The sequence below is a fragment of the Pelodiscus sinensis genome, chromosome 22 (assembly GCF_052426305.1).
Source record: "Pelodiscus sinensis isolate ZL-2025 chromosome 22, ASM5242630v1, whole genome shotgun sequence".
Classification (NCBI taxonomy): Eukaryota; Metazoa; Chordata; order Testudines; family Trionychidae; genus Pelodiscus; species Pelodiscus sinensis.
In genome coordinates, this window is record NC_143073.1 from 9,327,787 (window position 1) to 9,344,070 (window position 16,284).

A 16,284-nucleotide genomic window follows, 5' to 3' on the forward strand; every position below is an offset into this window, starting at 1 on the left:
ATTATTGTAACTGGGTAACAAAACAAATCTCTCAAAAGCAAATACCATAAGGGTCACCAAAACATCGCAATTACTCTAACAGTGTTTTCTTCCAGTCATTTTCACAAGAGGTTTAAGGCTTTGCAAGCGATGTTATTGCTCTGAAAGGCTCCAAAATTCATGGCAATTCACTTACCAATTTGTGGCGCAACAGAAAGGGCTTGATAGTAAAACCTCTCAGCCAACAGTTCCGTGTCCACACCTGCCAGCTCATTCTGATAGCGAGCTAAAAAGAAACACACATCATGTGCAATAGAAAGCACAGGCTGAGGCCTGGTGTTGCCCAGTGCAAAAAGGGAACAATGTTGTGATGCCTGGAGTACCTTTCCCAGACATGAAAAGGAGCTCTGCGTTGCTCAAAAGCTTGTCAATCTTGACAACAGAAGTCGGTCCAATTACCTCATTCACCGTGTCTAAGTTATTCATGCACGTTCACATGCATATTCATTCTTTCACATGCACGCTTTGTTATTCAAGCAACAAGTTAAATCATGTCACATCCTCACTGCTTGTGGTTATGACTGTGAGGTATAGACACAAGCCCATTACAGAATGGACCAATATGTGATCATGTTTCGTACTAGCTACTGAAAAGCCACCGCTTTGTCATTATTACCCTGCCCTGGAATCAATTCAGAATTCTACATGCTGGGCCAAATTCTCATGTACACTCAGGCCTCTTTGAACTACCTGGGACTCTGAAAGGGACTTAAAGTGCACATGGTAAGTTATGCCCACTATGAAGACTTCGTTACAGTGCCAGAGCATTGCAAATGAAAGCCAGACCATGTTCTTATTCAGCAAAGAATTCAGACCCAGAACATCACTAGAACAGCACCTCTCCATTCTGTAACAGATTTGTTATCTGAGCAGGTTTCACTGTCAGTGATAAATGTGTGTAAGGCTTGTCTACTAGGGATGTAAAAGGTTAACCATTAAGGGATGGATCCACTCCCCATCTTCCCCAGATACATGGTGGCTCCCTGGGTGCAGAGCCTGAAGCGAAGGCTTCCTGGGAACGAGGTTGGCAGCAGCCCTTGTGCTCTCAGGGAGGTGGCTTCGCTGCAGGCTCGGCAGTATTTAGGCTTTATACTGCAGAGCCCGCAGCCATGTAACTGCTAGACTTTTTAGCTGTTATATTTTTAAATGCATTTTTACATCCCTCTAATGTTCATGGTGCCATAGCTATACCAGACAACCCCCTACTGCAGGAGCAGCCTATAATGGTGGAATGGGCTGTTCCATCGCTATAGAAATACCATCTCCCTGAGCGAAGGTAGATAGGCTGATGGAAGAATTCTTCCATCCACTGGGATTAGGTCAGCACAGATATAGGTTTCAAAATCATAGATTCTCCCCCTGCTCCAGAGCAACACTAAATTCTAAGTGTACAACAGGCCTGAGACAAACCAGTGTCTGCAAGAAGTTATCACTGGTGACGAACAATCATAGTATCAGTGCTATGCATGCAACAGTCTTTATACTTTAAAGGTCGCCCTGCAAGAAAACACTGCTCTTACCTAAATCTCCCAGATAAACCAGACATCTGTGACACGCCATCTGTGCCCACTCCATTTCTTTCCCCGATGCAGACACAGGTTTCTTGCATCCTACATGAGAAATATGAAATCATAACACACCCGTGGGTGAAGGCTGTTGGAAAGAGACAGCGGGAACCTACGCTTCTTCATGAGACATGTGACAGTTAAGCGCATGCAAATAAGAACGCACACACTGAGACTGGAATGCTGGCCTTTGTCTGTGGTACATTACAGATCAGTGCAGGTTTGTTCCAGGCTACCAGATTGTGCAAGACTCATGCAGACAACATTATTTTGTTTTAAGGCTACCTCACTACCCATAAGGTCATGTATGTTTCACGGGGATCCTTAATAGTGCTATCTCACTCATCTATACTGATGTGAGGTCCAAAACTTTTACCACCAAGCCACTAGAAACTGGATAAGTGTGGAGAGACTGTTAAAGAACAGGGAGAGAAGATGAGGTGATAGACGGGGATAGATGATGAGATGATAGACAACAGGAGGGAGGGGAGAGGAGAGAGAAATAAAATGGGTGAAAGGGATAAAGAACAAAATATTAGTGTGGTATGTCCTGTGGTTGTGGGTAAGAATCATCTTGAGGTTAGGTGGTTGTCTATAGGAGACTATGGGTCTGTCTCCCAGAGCCTCTTGGAGTATGGTATCCTGTTCCAGTATAGGCTGTAGTTTATTGATAATGTATTGGACAGGTTACCCTAACCTCAAGATGATTCTTACCAACAACCACAGGACATACCACACTAATACCAACCCTGATACCTTCCCTTGCAACAAACCCCGTTGCCAGCTTTGTCCACATATTCATTCTGCTGATACCATTATTGGACCTAACCAAGTGAGTTATAAGATCAAGAACACATATTTCTGCGCATCCAGAAATATAATCTATGCCATCATGTGCCGAAAGTGTCCGTCTGCTATGTACATTGGACAAACATCTCAGACACTTCGCCAAAGGATTAATGCCCACAAAACAGATATCAGACAAGATCACAAAGAAAAAACAGTTTCTTGCCATTTTAACCAGAAAGGATACTCTCTCAATGACTTAACCATCTGCATTCTGCTACAAAGACCTTTTACATCTGCACTTGAAAGGGAATCCTCTGAACTGTCATTCATGTTAAAATTCGACACTCTCCAAAAAGGAATGAACAAACACTTGAACTATCTTACCCATTATCTTACCAATTAGAGGTGATAATTGGGGAAGCTAATACCATTAACTCACAAACATCCCACTCTCCCCACCTCTAATATCATCAATTCACAGACACTTACCTTCCTTCCTTCCCCCCCCCTCCCTGCATCCCCCTCCTGTTCTGAAATGTGATTTGTCCTTTTCATATGTGTTCACTTTTTTTTAATTGTATCCTTTGGTATATATGGTTGTGACTATTTTCTTCCACTATTTGATCTGAGGCAGCATCTGAGTCTCTCCTAGGCAGCCACCCAAGCACAGCACTTACCAGGAACACCGGGAACATGTCTCATCAGTTCAGATTTTTTTTAAAACAATATATTAGTACCTTCTCACCAGTCAGTGACCAGTGAGGAATGTTTTCTGATTAGTTATGGGCATCACATAATTGATAGTTTACCAATGTGCACTGACTAAAGTTGTGCCTATAAACTGATGGTGAACCTACAAAATGTTTTTGCCATCTAAGTTTGTAATTCTCATTTGTGCCATTCAGCCTCCTCCCACTTCCCCCATTTTCAGTTGTCTGCCCTTCTGCACCACACTTCCCGCTCCACCATTTTTATGATGCTGCCATGTTTGCAATGTCCACATGCTATTGTATTTTAATTATAAGCATCTGCAGCACCCTGAGAAACTTAGACAGGACCCATGCAAATGCAATCATTTATCAAAGACTACACATCCAGCTAGAATTTAAAAGAAGATGCATTAGTTCTGCAGTACCATGACAAAGTTTCTCATAGCAACAGTTGCTAAGGACATCTGCCTTTTAAACTGATGTTTCAAAGCCAACTGCCATACAATCATCTTTCACCAGCTAAGAATTGGACACAAACAAGTAAAATATTTCATTGCTAGATATAGGCAGATATTTCTAATTCCAAACTCTCTTTTTTTGCCCCTTAACAAGTCCTTTTCTTAATATCTCATTATTCCCCATTCTCATATAATAATTGAAAAATCAACCTAAATTTCAGCTCCATGTCTGCAATTGTAACTACATGGATAGGCCTTTGAAGTCAGTGGAGTGCAGAGGTTTGCCAGATTCAGCTGGAGAATCAAGGATCTTAATACATACATGTGAAACAAAGCACACAAATGCAACACATACAGAAGGAAAAAAAAGAGGCAAAAATTATACCTCCAGTGAAAATTATACCTCTTTGAGAAAGCCTTTTATTTTCTATAGATTACTTTCCACAATTTCACTCATTCTTAATAGCCAGAGGTAAGTGCTTTTTTCAAAATCGTGCTGTAAGATCTGACATACTGAATATTAACACTTGCTAGAGGATTTTCGCAGAGCAGTTTGACAGTAAGAAAGAATATTTTCCACTCCTTGTTTCATTACCAAAAGTTTTTAACTTGAAAACAAAAGCTGAGCAGACACTCTGTTTTGGACAGATAAACTAATCAGAAAAGAATAATTGTTCTGTATTTTGAAACAGAAACAATTGCAAAGGGGAACCAGCTGCTTATGTCTCTTGCATCAACCAAGAGCCAATACACATCAGGTACTGACCTATGAGTGGGTCTGTTACATGAGTCCAGTCAATACAGCACTGCAGCTCCAGTTGATAGTGAGACTGAATGTAGAGAAGAAGGTGTTGGTAAAATCCTATGCCAGCAATTAGGTGAGTCCGGTATGCACACTCCAGGGTGCTGCGGCTGTGAATGTGCTGCCGAAAACAAAAATAGATAGCCAGTTGAGCGGCTGTTAATGCAGTACAGGTAAAACTCTGAATGGCAACCTAAGTTGCACTTGGTAAGAAGTAGTGGGTGACTCATCTTTTGACATCCTCTTTAAAGTTCAATTCACTCTCCTGCTCAACAATCTAACCTGTACTGTTAATATCAAGTATTTGACAAGTGTAAGTGTCAAGAAAGGTGACATTATTTAGGCACTGTACAGAGGCTGAGGGAACAGACCAGATCTAATTGATGTTTCACATCTCTAACCTCATTGCACTGATTACATTATCACCATGCCTTTAGGAAGCAACACCCTCATGTATATTTAACAACGACCAAAGATGGGTTTCTGGTTATGCAAAATAACCTTTTTTTCCAGCTGTACTAAATCAAAATTTCCCTGACCAGCCACACTCAACAGGATAAATTGAGTCTACCTCTAAGAACAGGTCTATACTGAAAAAAGGTGTGCTCTCATCTTGGATTAATATAGCAGCGAAGACAGCAAATCATCTTGTAATTCAGGTTAGCAGCCTGAGTTACGGCTCATGGAGTTGGCCTCAAGCTGCTAAAGCAGAGAGGCTGCATCTTCACTGCTATTTTAACCCGATTTATGAACACACACATTTTTCTGGCAGTGCAGACAATCTCATTGGCATCACACCTAATATCAGCAGCTTCAATTGTTCTTCTCTCCTTGGTTCACCTAACTTACTATTGTGGGTCAGCAGAACGGAAGTGCTGAAGGACTTATGCCTCCAGCACAGGAGTGGGCAATAATTTTTGATGGGGGGCCCATTCCAAGAATTTTGAAAGTGGTCAAGGGCCGCAATCTTCCATGATATTAATGGAGGAGGCACGGGGTCAGGGATGGAGGTTGGGTGCAGAAGGCAGCTGTCACCTGGGACACTGGCCTGTGATGCAGGGAGTTGGATTATGACCTAGGGGGCAGGGATTTGGGATATAGAAGGGGATGCAAAGGTTTGGGTTGTGACATAGGGCAAGAGGAGACTGATCTGGGGCAGGGCATAGAGGTGCCGGATCTGGGAGTGGATATGGGTATAGAAGGGGGCAGAGGATTTGGGTATGTGGAGTAGGGGGGCGGAGTGTTGGGAAACAGAGGGGCTGGGGTGCCAGAGGCAGGCTCTAGCCAGGAGACTTACCAGTCAGCAGCTCGTTCCAGAATCAGCGTCCCTGCCTGCCCCGCCCCCGCCCAGGCTGCAGCCATGTGCTTTGTGAATAACTGCAAGCTGCTTGTGCTTCATGGCTGCCTGTTACTGAAACAGGTAGCTCCCATTGGCCAATTTCTGGCCAAAAGCCAGCCAATGGGATTGTGCTGGGGGCGGGAGCAGCTCTAACAGCTTTCTCCCCTCCCCTCCAGGCTCTGTTTTTAAAGTGAAGCCACCCTGCAGCCACGTTTCTGAGCTGCGTGCGGGTGGGGATAGGCAAGCGGGGAGTCTGCCTGGGGCTTCCTGCAACATGCACGGGTGGGATCTGGTGGCTTGACGGGCTGGATCTGGCCTGCAGGCTATATTTTGCCCAGGCCTGCTCTAACAGACCACCGCATATGCATTTCATGCTCTCTAAATCTTGAGCAAACATATATTTATTTATGCACACAACTCAATATGAAATGATTTTTTCCACAATATTTTCACTAATAGTTCTCTGTACATAGTGAGGTGCCAAAACAAACCATGACTTTCATTCTGTGGCTCTACCAATGACATTTCACTAGACAGCAAAGATGATCACATAACAGTCAGCAAATCTGGATTTTATTCCCAGCACCAGAGCCATGCTGTCCATAGAATAATTCAGGGCAGTTGCCCAAGGCCCTGCATTTTGGGGGGCCCCCGTGGGGCACAGGGCAGTCTGTGGAGTTACCAGCACTGTGCTGCCAGTGCCAGAGTCCCTGGTAATCTCCCAGGTCACACTGCTCAGAGGAGGGGGCTTGAGGAAAGGAGTGCAATGGGGGCAGAGCAAGGGGATGTCCCAGGCCCCACACCACGCTAGGTATGGCCCTGCCCAGCAATGCCAAAGGCTCACTACACTAACCTGGGTAAGTCACAACACCTCTATGCTTTGCTTTCCAAACCGTTGTTTGGAGGGGGGGGGGGGGGGGGACCACAAGCATATCCCTTGTGATCTGAACTGTGATATCTGAGCATTTGTTTGCAATACTTCCCTCTAGTTCGGAGGTCCTACAGCCATATTCCTTAACACAGTATCAGTAAAGAACTTGGCGAACCCCATATGGTAAGCCCCAGGAGAACACTGCTCGCTAAAGCAGAACTGATTTAGATTAGGGATGTTAAAAAGCAGGTAATTAGGTAAATGTCAGCGGTTACATGGTTACACTCACCTGCAGCCAGCACCCCAGAAGCCAGTGCATGCTAGGAACCAGATTTTCAGCCCATTCACAGGATGGCAGCCTGTGCACACCAGGAGCCAGCTTTTAAGCCGGCTGCTGTCCTACTCCCAGTGAGCCAGCTACCATCCTGTGCAGTGGGCTTTGATACAGAGTCAGCAGCATGGGGTGGCAGCTGGCTCCACAGGAATGGGGTGAGAGCCTGTTTGTAACCGGTCACTGTAACCATTCACCATTAACTGTGTTAATGGTTCTCTTATTACATCCCTAATTTAGAGGAGACCAGTATAAAGTTCCTTTTACATTCCTTTGATAAGATCACCAGGATAACGTGCAAAGCACTATGGAAGTAATTTGACTTTCTAGATTCTCTCTAGCATAAAACTAATCAGCACTTCTCCACATTCTCCTGCAAATTAACTGTGACACCTGCTTCCCATGGAGATATTATTCCTGTTTTGGAGATAAGGAAATGGAAAACAACTTGATTTGGAGAAGCTCTCTGCACCTACACAGCCATATTGATTTGCTCAAGTTTAGAAAGCAAGTCTGTGACAGAGCTACAATTAAGATGTAGGAGCTTCTGTCTCCCAATATTGTGTTCAAGCCATATTTCCAAAGAATTGAAACCATTAACACATCACACAGCAGAAGTAGTTCTGGCTCTGAGGCACAGACACCTACCTTTTTATTTGTTTTAATGAGCTGGATAACTTCATAGTAAACCTTTCTCCACAGCAGTTCCTCTGCTTTTCTCCCATAATCCACTGGATGCAGGAACATCAGCTTCACACACAGCTCTCGCAACCTGAGACAGAGAGCACAAAGCAGACTATTCAATTTAGTGGCAGTAGCCACTTACATCACCACAACCACAGGAGCAGGGACAAAGGAAAGCTTGGATGTCATTACAGGGGCAGCATGGCCACCTAGTGGCCATGCACTCTGAGTGGCTTACTCCAGATTGACAGCAGCATGCCCAGACTCCAGGGAGAGCAGGGGGGTAGTCACTCCCTCTGCTGATGACCTGTCTAACTGAAGCATAGATCTGGGTTGTCAGTCATTTCAGGGAGCTAAGTGCACCACTCCTGTGTAAGCAGGGAGCCATTCTTCTGCACAAGTAATAAGGCTGCTTGTGGCCTGCCAATTCATTGGGAAGTCTAACTCTATTCCCAATGTACACACCACATCAAGACCAGAAAGGCAAGACTTTCCCAAGCTCTGCCCCTCCAGCCACCCCACAAGCCCAGCATGATGTGGCAGACACTCCTGCCTTCCAAGTCTTTTGAGAGTGGATGAGGGACATAAATATACTTTATTTATTAAGCAGTGATGCATTCTGAGATACTCATGAAGCTTACAAGCTAAAATTAGAGATAATTATGCGAAAGAGAGTGAATGAACACATACAATTAGTCTAAGATTTTTACCAGCTATTTATCAGCATCCAACCTGCAAGGCACTTTTACAGAGAAGTAAACACTAAAGCAAGCCACATAATAAATGTCCACAGCAGGGGAACTAAAAGTGCTGTCAGAATAGCATTTACATAGTATGAAAACTACATTAAGCACCAGCCCCAATAAGCAATCACTTTTAATTATCCCTATATGGCTTTCAGTACATTTTTTTTTCAACCATGAGATAAAAAATCCTCTCTACTAGTCAAGTTTGGGGATTTTCCGCCATATATGTATGAAATTCCTTCATACACAGGTATTTTAAGGTACTGTAATTATAAAAAAGATCATTAACCACAGTGGAGAAGACTTATCTGTTTTGTGGTAACATGTCATGAACCAAGACAACCATGTGTTAGGTGCTGTACAAATGGAACACACAAAGAGCAAGTGGGTACTTTGCTTGACAGATGCACTAATTCAGTATCATGTGAAACTGCTTGAAACAAAGCAGCGTGTAACTTGGCACATTAGATTTTTCCTACCACAAATTAAAATACAGCATCTCCCCAACTTACTTGTTCCTCAAGCTGATGTTCTCTGGCTTGAATACTTCTTGATAAGCTGCCTTGTTACCGAGTATGAGATCCAGTCTATGAACTGCCTCCACCACCGCTCTGCCAGACAATACAGAAAAATGAGCGTCAGGATAATAATTCACATGTGAGGGCCTTATATGAGATCTACCCAGGATGGCTTCAGGCAAGAAAGAACCATTAACAAACCGTACCATGCCACATCACACCAACTGACGTGCTATTTTTGAATAGTTCTATTATCCTTAACAGCTTATGGAAAAAAGAAAGGTCTTATGTAACCAATGAAGTATATGCTAGAATTCATCTGCTTAGCTACTGGGTACCACTGCCTGAGCAGGCAAATATAACATATTTTTGCACTGGCAGACTTCAATGAGACAGACTTCTATGGAGACACTACTGTGAACTTTTAGCTTCAGCAGTTAACAAAAAACCAATACTGTCAAAATGGATTGGTTTTCAGTGATTAAAGAAGGGGGTTGAGCATCAACAGTCCTGTATTTTTTGTTCTTTTATTGACTTGCTGTGTGACCTTGGACATGTCACTTCTTCACCTTCATTATGCCTCACTTTCCCCATCATTGTTGTAGCGATTCATTAATTAATATGTGCAAAGAACTTTGAGCTCCTTGAAAGAAACGTGCTTCCTAAGAACCAGGTATTATAAGAACACCTGAATTAAAAACAAAATGTTTTCTCAAAAGCCATTGCAACACTGAACAAGCAATATCAAGTGCACCATCAATGCAAAAACTGCATTCATGAGTCACCATTTGAAACTCCTGAGTCCCTGGGAGAATAATCCAAACCTGTGTAAAATACCAAGTGTGTGAGGATTCAAAGATATGAACCAAGCTGACCGGCCAATTTGATTCCATTCAGCTGCACCATACTCAAGACAGAGAATCTGGTAAGTATAAACAGCAACCACTATTACAGGTAGAAAACACATTGACTAATACCTAAAAGAGGAGTTCAAGAAAGCAAAATTTAGCAATGACCAATCAAATGCATTCTACTACTTGGGTCATCTTCATAACTCCTGCCTGTCAAACCGATAGCTTTGCTGCCACTGTATCAGCTCAACAGCCTACCCACCTCCAGGCATTTCAGTCATACCTCATGGCCTCTTTTTAAAATACAGCTTCCACCTCCCCTTTTCTCTATCCCACCAACAATCTCCAGGCAATCAACCATACAGGGTACTTATTCTTTGCCACCCATAAATCTCTTTGTCATTGCTTATCCATTCAGAACATACGTTAACATATCTGTTGCTATAACTGCCATGCATTGAGAGATACTTGTTTGCACAAGAAATTGAAGATAAACTACTGTAAAGAAGGGATAAGAAAGGTCAAATAAGGGCTACACAAATTCTTTCATATCTTTTGAACAAATTAGTCTTTATATGAGATGGAATTTCCATTGACTACTCGATTAGTTGATAAGGGGGGGAAACTGCAGAGCAGTAGTGGGGTTAGCTCCCAGCCCCGGGGACTAATCCCACTGCGGATCTGCCTTTTAAATGCATTAAGAGCCTAGCAGCTTTTAATACATTTAAAAAGCAGAGGTGCAGCATCTAGGACTGGACACGAACCGGGAATCAGATGATTTCTGGCTTGTACCCGGTCCCCCGTCTATGACTGTCTACCCTGCCCCCCAATGGAGATGCTGCTGAGGGGAACCAGCTTTTAAGCCAGATCCCCACTGCACCAGCTCCTGCTTCCCCTCCCCCTTATCCTCTCTGACAGAGGCAGCAAGGGGGGGAAGCGAATAGTAGAGTCACTACTTGACTAATCGTTTACATCCCTATACCATCCCCCACAAAAAATCCACTGCTAGCATAAAACAAATCTCCCCATTAAAACCCTTGACCTTCTCTTGAGAAATATGCACAGATGGACTCCAGACAATTTGTGTAGAGGACTTGCACATGCAAAAATAGATTCTGATGGGGAGGCTGAAACTAAAAACTGTTTCCTTTAAAACTACTGAAGTCAGTGCAGGCAAGTTTCACATATCACTCCTTCCTAGCAAATCAAGTCTCCTTTACAAATGCACAAGATGAAATGTAATCTGGCAAAAAAACTTTTCAGGATCCCAGAAAAACAAAAATCCCCATCTCACATGATACCCCATAAAGACTAATTTGTTCAATTGAGATTAAGGATCTTTAACTTAAATATCTCTACAGTGTTTTCAATTTGGGAGTAAGGGTGGAGGCAGAGACTGAGGCTATTCTGTCCTTATAAGGGATCATTGTTTGCAAAGCAATGGATTGGGAGATGAAAACCCAGCTCCTGTATGAAAAAAATAGTTCCATTAAGGTAACAATTTCTTCTTTATATTTTATCTTGTCTTATATTTCTTCATGAGAATCACATATAGAATAGTATGCTAGAAATACCATACCATCTTCCACATAAGAATCTCGCAGCACCATAAAAGCATCAATCCAACCTCTTAATAGCCCTGTGAGGTAAACAGGTTACATACACATTTATAGGGAGAGAAACAGAAGTGAAGAAGCTAAGCAATTTACCAAAAATCAAGCAAGTCAACAGCAGAGTCAGAAATAGAAGCTAGGAATTCTAGTTCTTGGTCCTGTGCTTTAACCACAAGCAGTAAGCTAGGGAATAAAAAATTAATAACTATAAACATTATCCTTTAACTGTCATCCTACAATTTCTGCCCTACCATTTACCTCACTCTAGACTTTACTACCAGAGCACTACAGGAGAATCCAGGACTAATTTGATCAAATCGGAGCACAGATAGGTTGAACCACTCTAGTCCAGCACTCTCTGGTCTGGCAACATCAGTGGTCTGACAGAATTTTAGTTAGTTAGATGTCCGCTTATCATGGATGTGGCCAAGTCCCATAAAGTTTGTTTACAGCCCTGACTCTCAATGTTCTGTGCTATTATTTAGCTCTAATTTATCCCAAATGTCTTTTAAGAGGCCAGTAAGTAGTGAAAGTGTTGATAATGCTGCTAGACAATATTGACCTGCTGTGGATCGGCAAATTCTCTGGTTCAGTACCAGTCTGGTCCCAATGGTGCCGGACCAGGGAGATTCAACCTGTACTAGTGTTAACAAAACTCAGAACTGCTGATTCATTTTCCCTCCACCTACAGTGAAGAGGGAAGCCTTTGAAAGACTTCTTTCCTTCCAACAGTGGGCCAAAATATGTAATTTTTACTTCTGTCTAAGCTATTGTTTAAAAAAACCACATCATTTCATGATGTACCAGTCAAATATGAAAAAAACTGCACTGCCTCCAGCCCAGCCTCGCTCAGTCATAACACCACTTCTCAAGAGGAAAATTTATGTCACTCAGACTGCATGGGTCAGAAACTAAGTGCAGTGAACACCTGTTTACAAGTAGCTGATCAAACCCTGAAAATGGGATAGTAACTTGTGTACGAAGCGATGCAGCATGTGCCTTGCTTTAAAAGACGTACAGATGAACTGTATTTGATGATCAAACACCAACTCATTTATTAAACTCAGATTGCTTTATGGGTCTTTCTTATTAACACAAAACTCTGAATCTTTCATTGTTGACAGCTCAGTGGAGCTCACAGGCCAGTACAGAATTGTATTCTTGGATATGTACCTGAAAGGGGATCACAAAGTCTTGTGTAAGCTTCTACTTAGCTAAGCAACACCATGAATACAACACCATGGATACTGCTCAACGATATATATACATGAAGTTAGAATAAATTCAATGAGGGAGCAATTTGCCAGAGCACTAGGCAATATTGCCCCTACTGAGTAAAGAAAACCAAGCAGACTGTTATTTAGAGCTCAATAATATGGCTGGGAAAATGGGATCAAATGGTCAAATCTTGCTTGCATGCACCAGGGTTAAACAGACGGCCAAATTTGAAATCAGGAAAGGTTTTCTTCCAGGGAGCACTTAGTTGGGGACTTCTGGGTATTTCCGCCTTCCTTTAGACAGGGTTGGGAATCATTCATTAGGGTGTAACCCACATGCTCAACTTCTGGAAATTGCAGTGGACAGGCACTAGTGGACACTGGCCCTTCCAGCTGTTTTCTGTGTCTATGGACAAACTAACACTATCTGCAACCTCAGAGCCAAAAAAGGTTAAAAGGGAGCAAGATTTCTTTTCTGTAAGATACACACACCACATTGATAAGAACATAACTCGTCCGCCCATGTCCTAATTAGGGATGTAAAATCCCAATTAATCAGTTAAACCAGGGGTGGGGAACCTAAGGCCCGGGGACCACCTGGATCTGGCCCCCAAGGCTCAGAGCTTCCTCCCCCCCCCAGCACTGGGGAGCCCATGATGGTGGGCTAGCTCTCCCTGCCCTCCCACCACAGAAAATCTACTAGCCTGCCCTCCCTCCCACCCCTCAGGCTTTGGTGGGGAGTGTCTCTCTCCTTAGTCAGGGGCCACATCAGTGAGGGTTTGTGGGGGTTTTGTTTATTGTTTTGCTTCTCACTTGTGTGAGACTCCTGATTTTTCTGTGGATCAGCAGCCCACAAACCCCAAACAGGTTCCCCACCCCAGAGTTAAACCTTAGGTTCAACAGGTTAACCGATTAAACAGGATCCCACATGGAGGGGCCAGCAGCAGGAACCAGCAGCCCCAAGCACACCCGGGGGGGCTTCTGGTAGGGGCTTCCCATGCTTGGTGATGCCAGCACTGGCCTCTTCGCATGACCTGCTCCCGGTCACCCCATGTGGGAGGTGATGTCAACTGGGGATGTGAACAAGTAACATCAGGGACTGAGTTACATTTTGGGGTTACCAAACTGATGCCATGCCTCACTGCATATTTTAACACCTGCTGAGCTTGATCCTTGCTTTCAGCTAACAGATCAGAACCAGACAGGAAGCAGACCAGATGACAGTCTGTTAAAGAACCAAATACAGCATCTCATGCCAAGCAGCATGGAAACAATCCAATGATGATTTCTCTTAAGTCTAGATGGGGAAACTGATCTAACACGGTCTTTCCTTGCCACTAACATTTTGGAATTGGGCAAGATGGCAGAGTGGGTTACTCACATCTTATTTATTTAAAACATTAGAGACTGGGATAACCCTGTGGAAGTCAGATGTGTCCACAAGGATAACTGCAGTTATTCAGTTTTATTCCAGTTTGTATTAGTGCTGAATTATATAATGTAACACAATCTAAAATTGTAGATTACACAAAGTTAATGCAGAGTTGAATGGCTAGTGCTTTCTTGGAACCTGATCAAATAAGTTTTGCTGTCTCAAATTAAATCACAGGTTGTAAACTAATTCATAATTTAATCCAATGGACAGCTATTTAGGAGGCTCAGAACTGGACTAGCTCAGGAATTACCTATACTGGAAGAGCCAAATGGGAAAGCTTGCCTGTCCCTTCCTACAGCATATTCCTCAATTTCACACAGAAGTCTTGCACTGAAGGAAGGACGGTCTTGTGGTTGAAGAACTAGCCTGGGACTAAAGAGATCTGAGTTCAGTGACCCACCCTGTCACAAATTTGTTGTGTGACATTGGGCATGACACCTCAACAACAATCACAGCCACAAAGGTATATTTTACAGTCATTATTAGGACCTCCGAGATGAGTCAAAGATACAAGTCATTACTAGAATCAAAAATTTCCAGAGATGCTTGTTATAGCCCATTTCTTCGGCTAGCACATGGAATATGATTAGCACAGTACATCTTCCTGGAAAGCAAGTTACAGATACTCTTCACACAAGCCTACATTTGAACAGAGAAGTGACACTAGGCTCTGTAGGAGCCATGTTAGTAAACTTACTAGCAATGTAAGAGATCCCATGCCCAGTACAGATATTAAAAATTCTTTAACAAAATTATGCTGCAGGTTTCTGCCTAATATAACTGGTCCTCTTTTGTAATAAGTAGATCTTTTTAAAGCCCAAGCACATAGTTATCTCAGCTGTAAAAATACAATGAGCACTTACATATGCATTCAAATTCTGCCCTGAGACTTTATATATAAAACTTATTTCCTATTGCTTTGAATACCAGAATGATGTGTTAGTATGGAATAGAGTATTTTACATTCTGCCTGCTAATACTAAAATCCTAATACATTTTAGCTTTGTAGGTATCTCCTGTGTGACACAGCAGCCAACAATATGGGCTACTAAAACTACTGTTTTTCACTACACTGTGTGTAACGAAATATGTGTAATTTAGCTTGAAGATAAAAGGCACGCAACTGTATAACAATCATCACAGCCACTGATTGGGCAAGGCATTCTAATAACCAACCACTCAAAACTTTGGACTTTTATACAAGGATCTCAACATGCTTTACAAAGGTAGGCGTTGTTATCTCAGTTTTACAGGGGAAAGAAAAAAAATTACCCCGATTGGAAAACTAACAGAGAGGGGCAATGACTTGGCTGTGCACATGCAGCAAGTAGAAACTAGGAATCCTGATTCTCAGGCCTAGTTTACACTTAAAATTTAGGTTGATGTAGGTATGGTCCTAGGATGTGTGAAAAAACCACACTCCTTAGTCACATAGCTATGCCAACCTAACCCCCCAGCATAGATGCAGCTAGGTTAACAGAATACTCCCCATAATCACTTGGGGAAAGCAGGGGGAGGTGGGGTATTCCTATAGCAATGGGAAAAACACCTGTTAGCATAGGCTGCATCTAAACTATGGAGTCATGCCAGCGTAGCTACAGCACTGCAGCTATGCCAATATGGTCCCCATATTGTAGACATACCCCCGTTCCCTAAATGAAATGTCTCTAGGCACCGAAACCAGAAGACTATGGCAGTCCTTCGCTTCAGATGATAGGAAGACTGTCATCCTTGCTGTACTACCTGGCAACTGTTGCTTGTTTCCATGCATAAAACAAAGCTTTAAATGATAATGGAATTTCAAGAACTATTTTTCTGTGAGGACTTGAGATCATCAAAGGCAGACTCATGATTTGTATTGCAATAACACCCAAAGGCCTCGACCCAGATTGGGGTGCTGCACAAACACCTAGAGGGCCAGGATCTCTTAAGAGTGAGCAATAAGGCCTAGCCCCTCCAAGCCTGCCAGTCCCACTGGAGCCTCTGAACCTGGAGGTTAACAATGCAACTATACCAGAGAGGGGCTGAGTGCCCAGCTCTTCACCACACCCTTCCCTTACCCCATATAAGCAATGGCACAAATGGGAAGGGGGAGAGGACAACCCCTCTGTCTCCTGCCTCAACTCCCATCCATGCTATCCTGTATCCACCTGCCACCCATTCCCAAGGCTTCCCTCCCCTCCTCTCCCTGTATCTCCTCCACCCCATCTCCTCCACCCCAACCGCCCCCCCACAGATTCCCTCCATCCTTCACCCTATCCCCAATTCTTCCCTCTCCCAGTATTTCACTTTCCACCCAGCCCCCAGCAACCCTCC

At 43.2% G+C, this 16,284-nt stretch overlaps 1 protein-coding gene across 4 annotated transcripts in view; it reads right to left on the bottom strand.

The window, feature by feature from the left end:
• SMG5 (SMG5 nonsense mediated mRNA decay factor) overlaps nucleotides 1–16,284 on the bottom strand; it is a 56,098-nt gene that overhangs the window by 38,940 nt on the left and 874 nt on the right. For all 4 annotated transcript variants that reach the window (XM_089772772.1, XM_075907432.2, XM_075907433.2 and 1 more), the window contains exons 2-6: nucleotides 8,847–8,945; nucleotides 7,553–7,676; nucleotides 4,328–4,484; nucleotides 1,560–1,649; nucleotides 176–265 (exon numbers count right to left, since the gene is read on the bottom strand). In XM_089772772.1, the coding sequence (XP_089628898.1) occupies nucleotides 176–265; nucleotides 1,560–1,649; nucleotides 4,328–4,484; nucleotides 7,553–7,676; nucleotides 8,847–8,945 (560 nt within the window). The remainder of the gene's footprint in view (nucleotides 1–175; nucleotides 266–1,559; nucleotides 1,650–4,327; nucleotides 4,485–7,552; nucleotides 7,677–8,846; nucleotides 8,946–16,284) is intronic.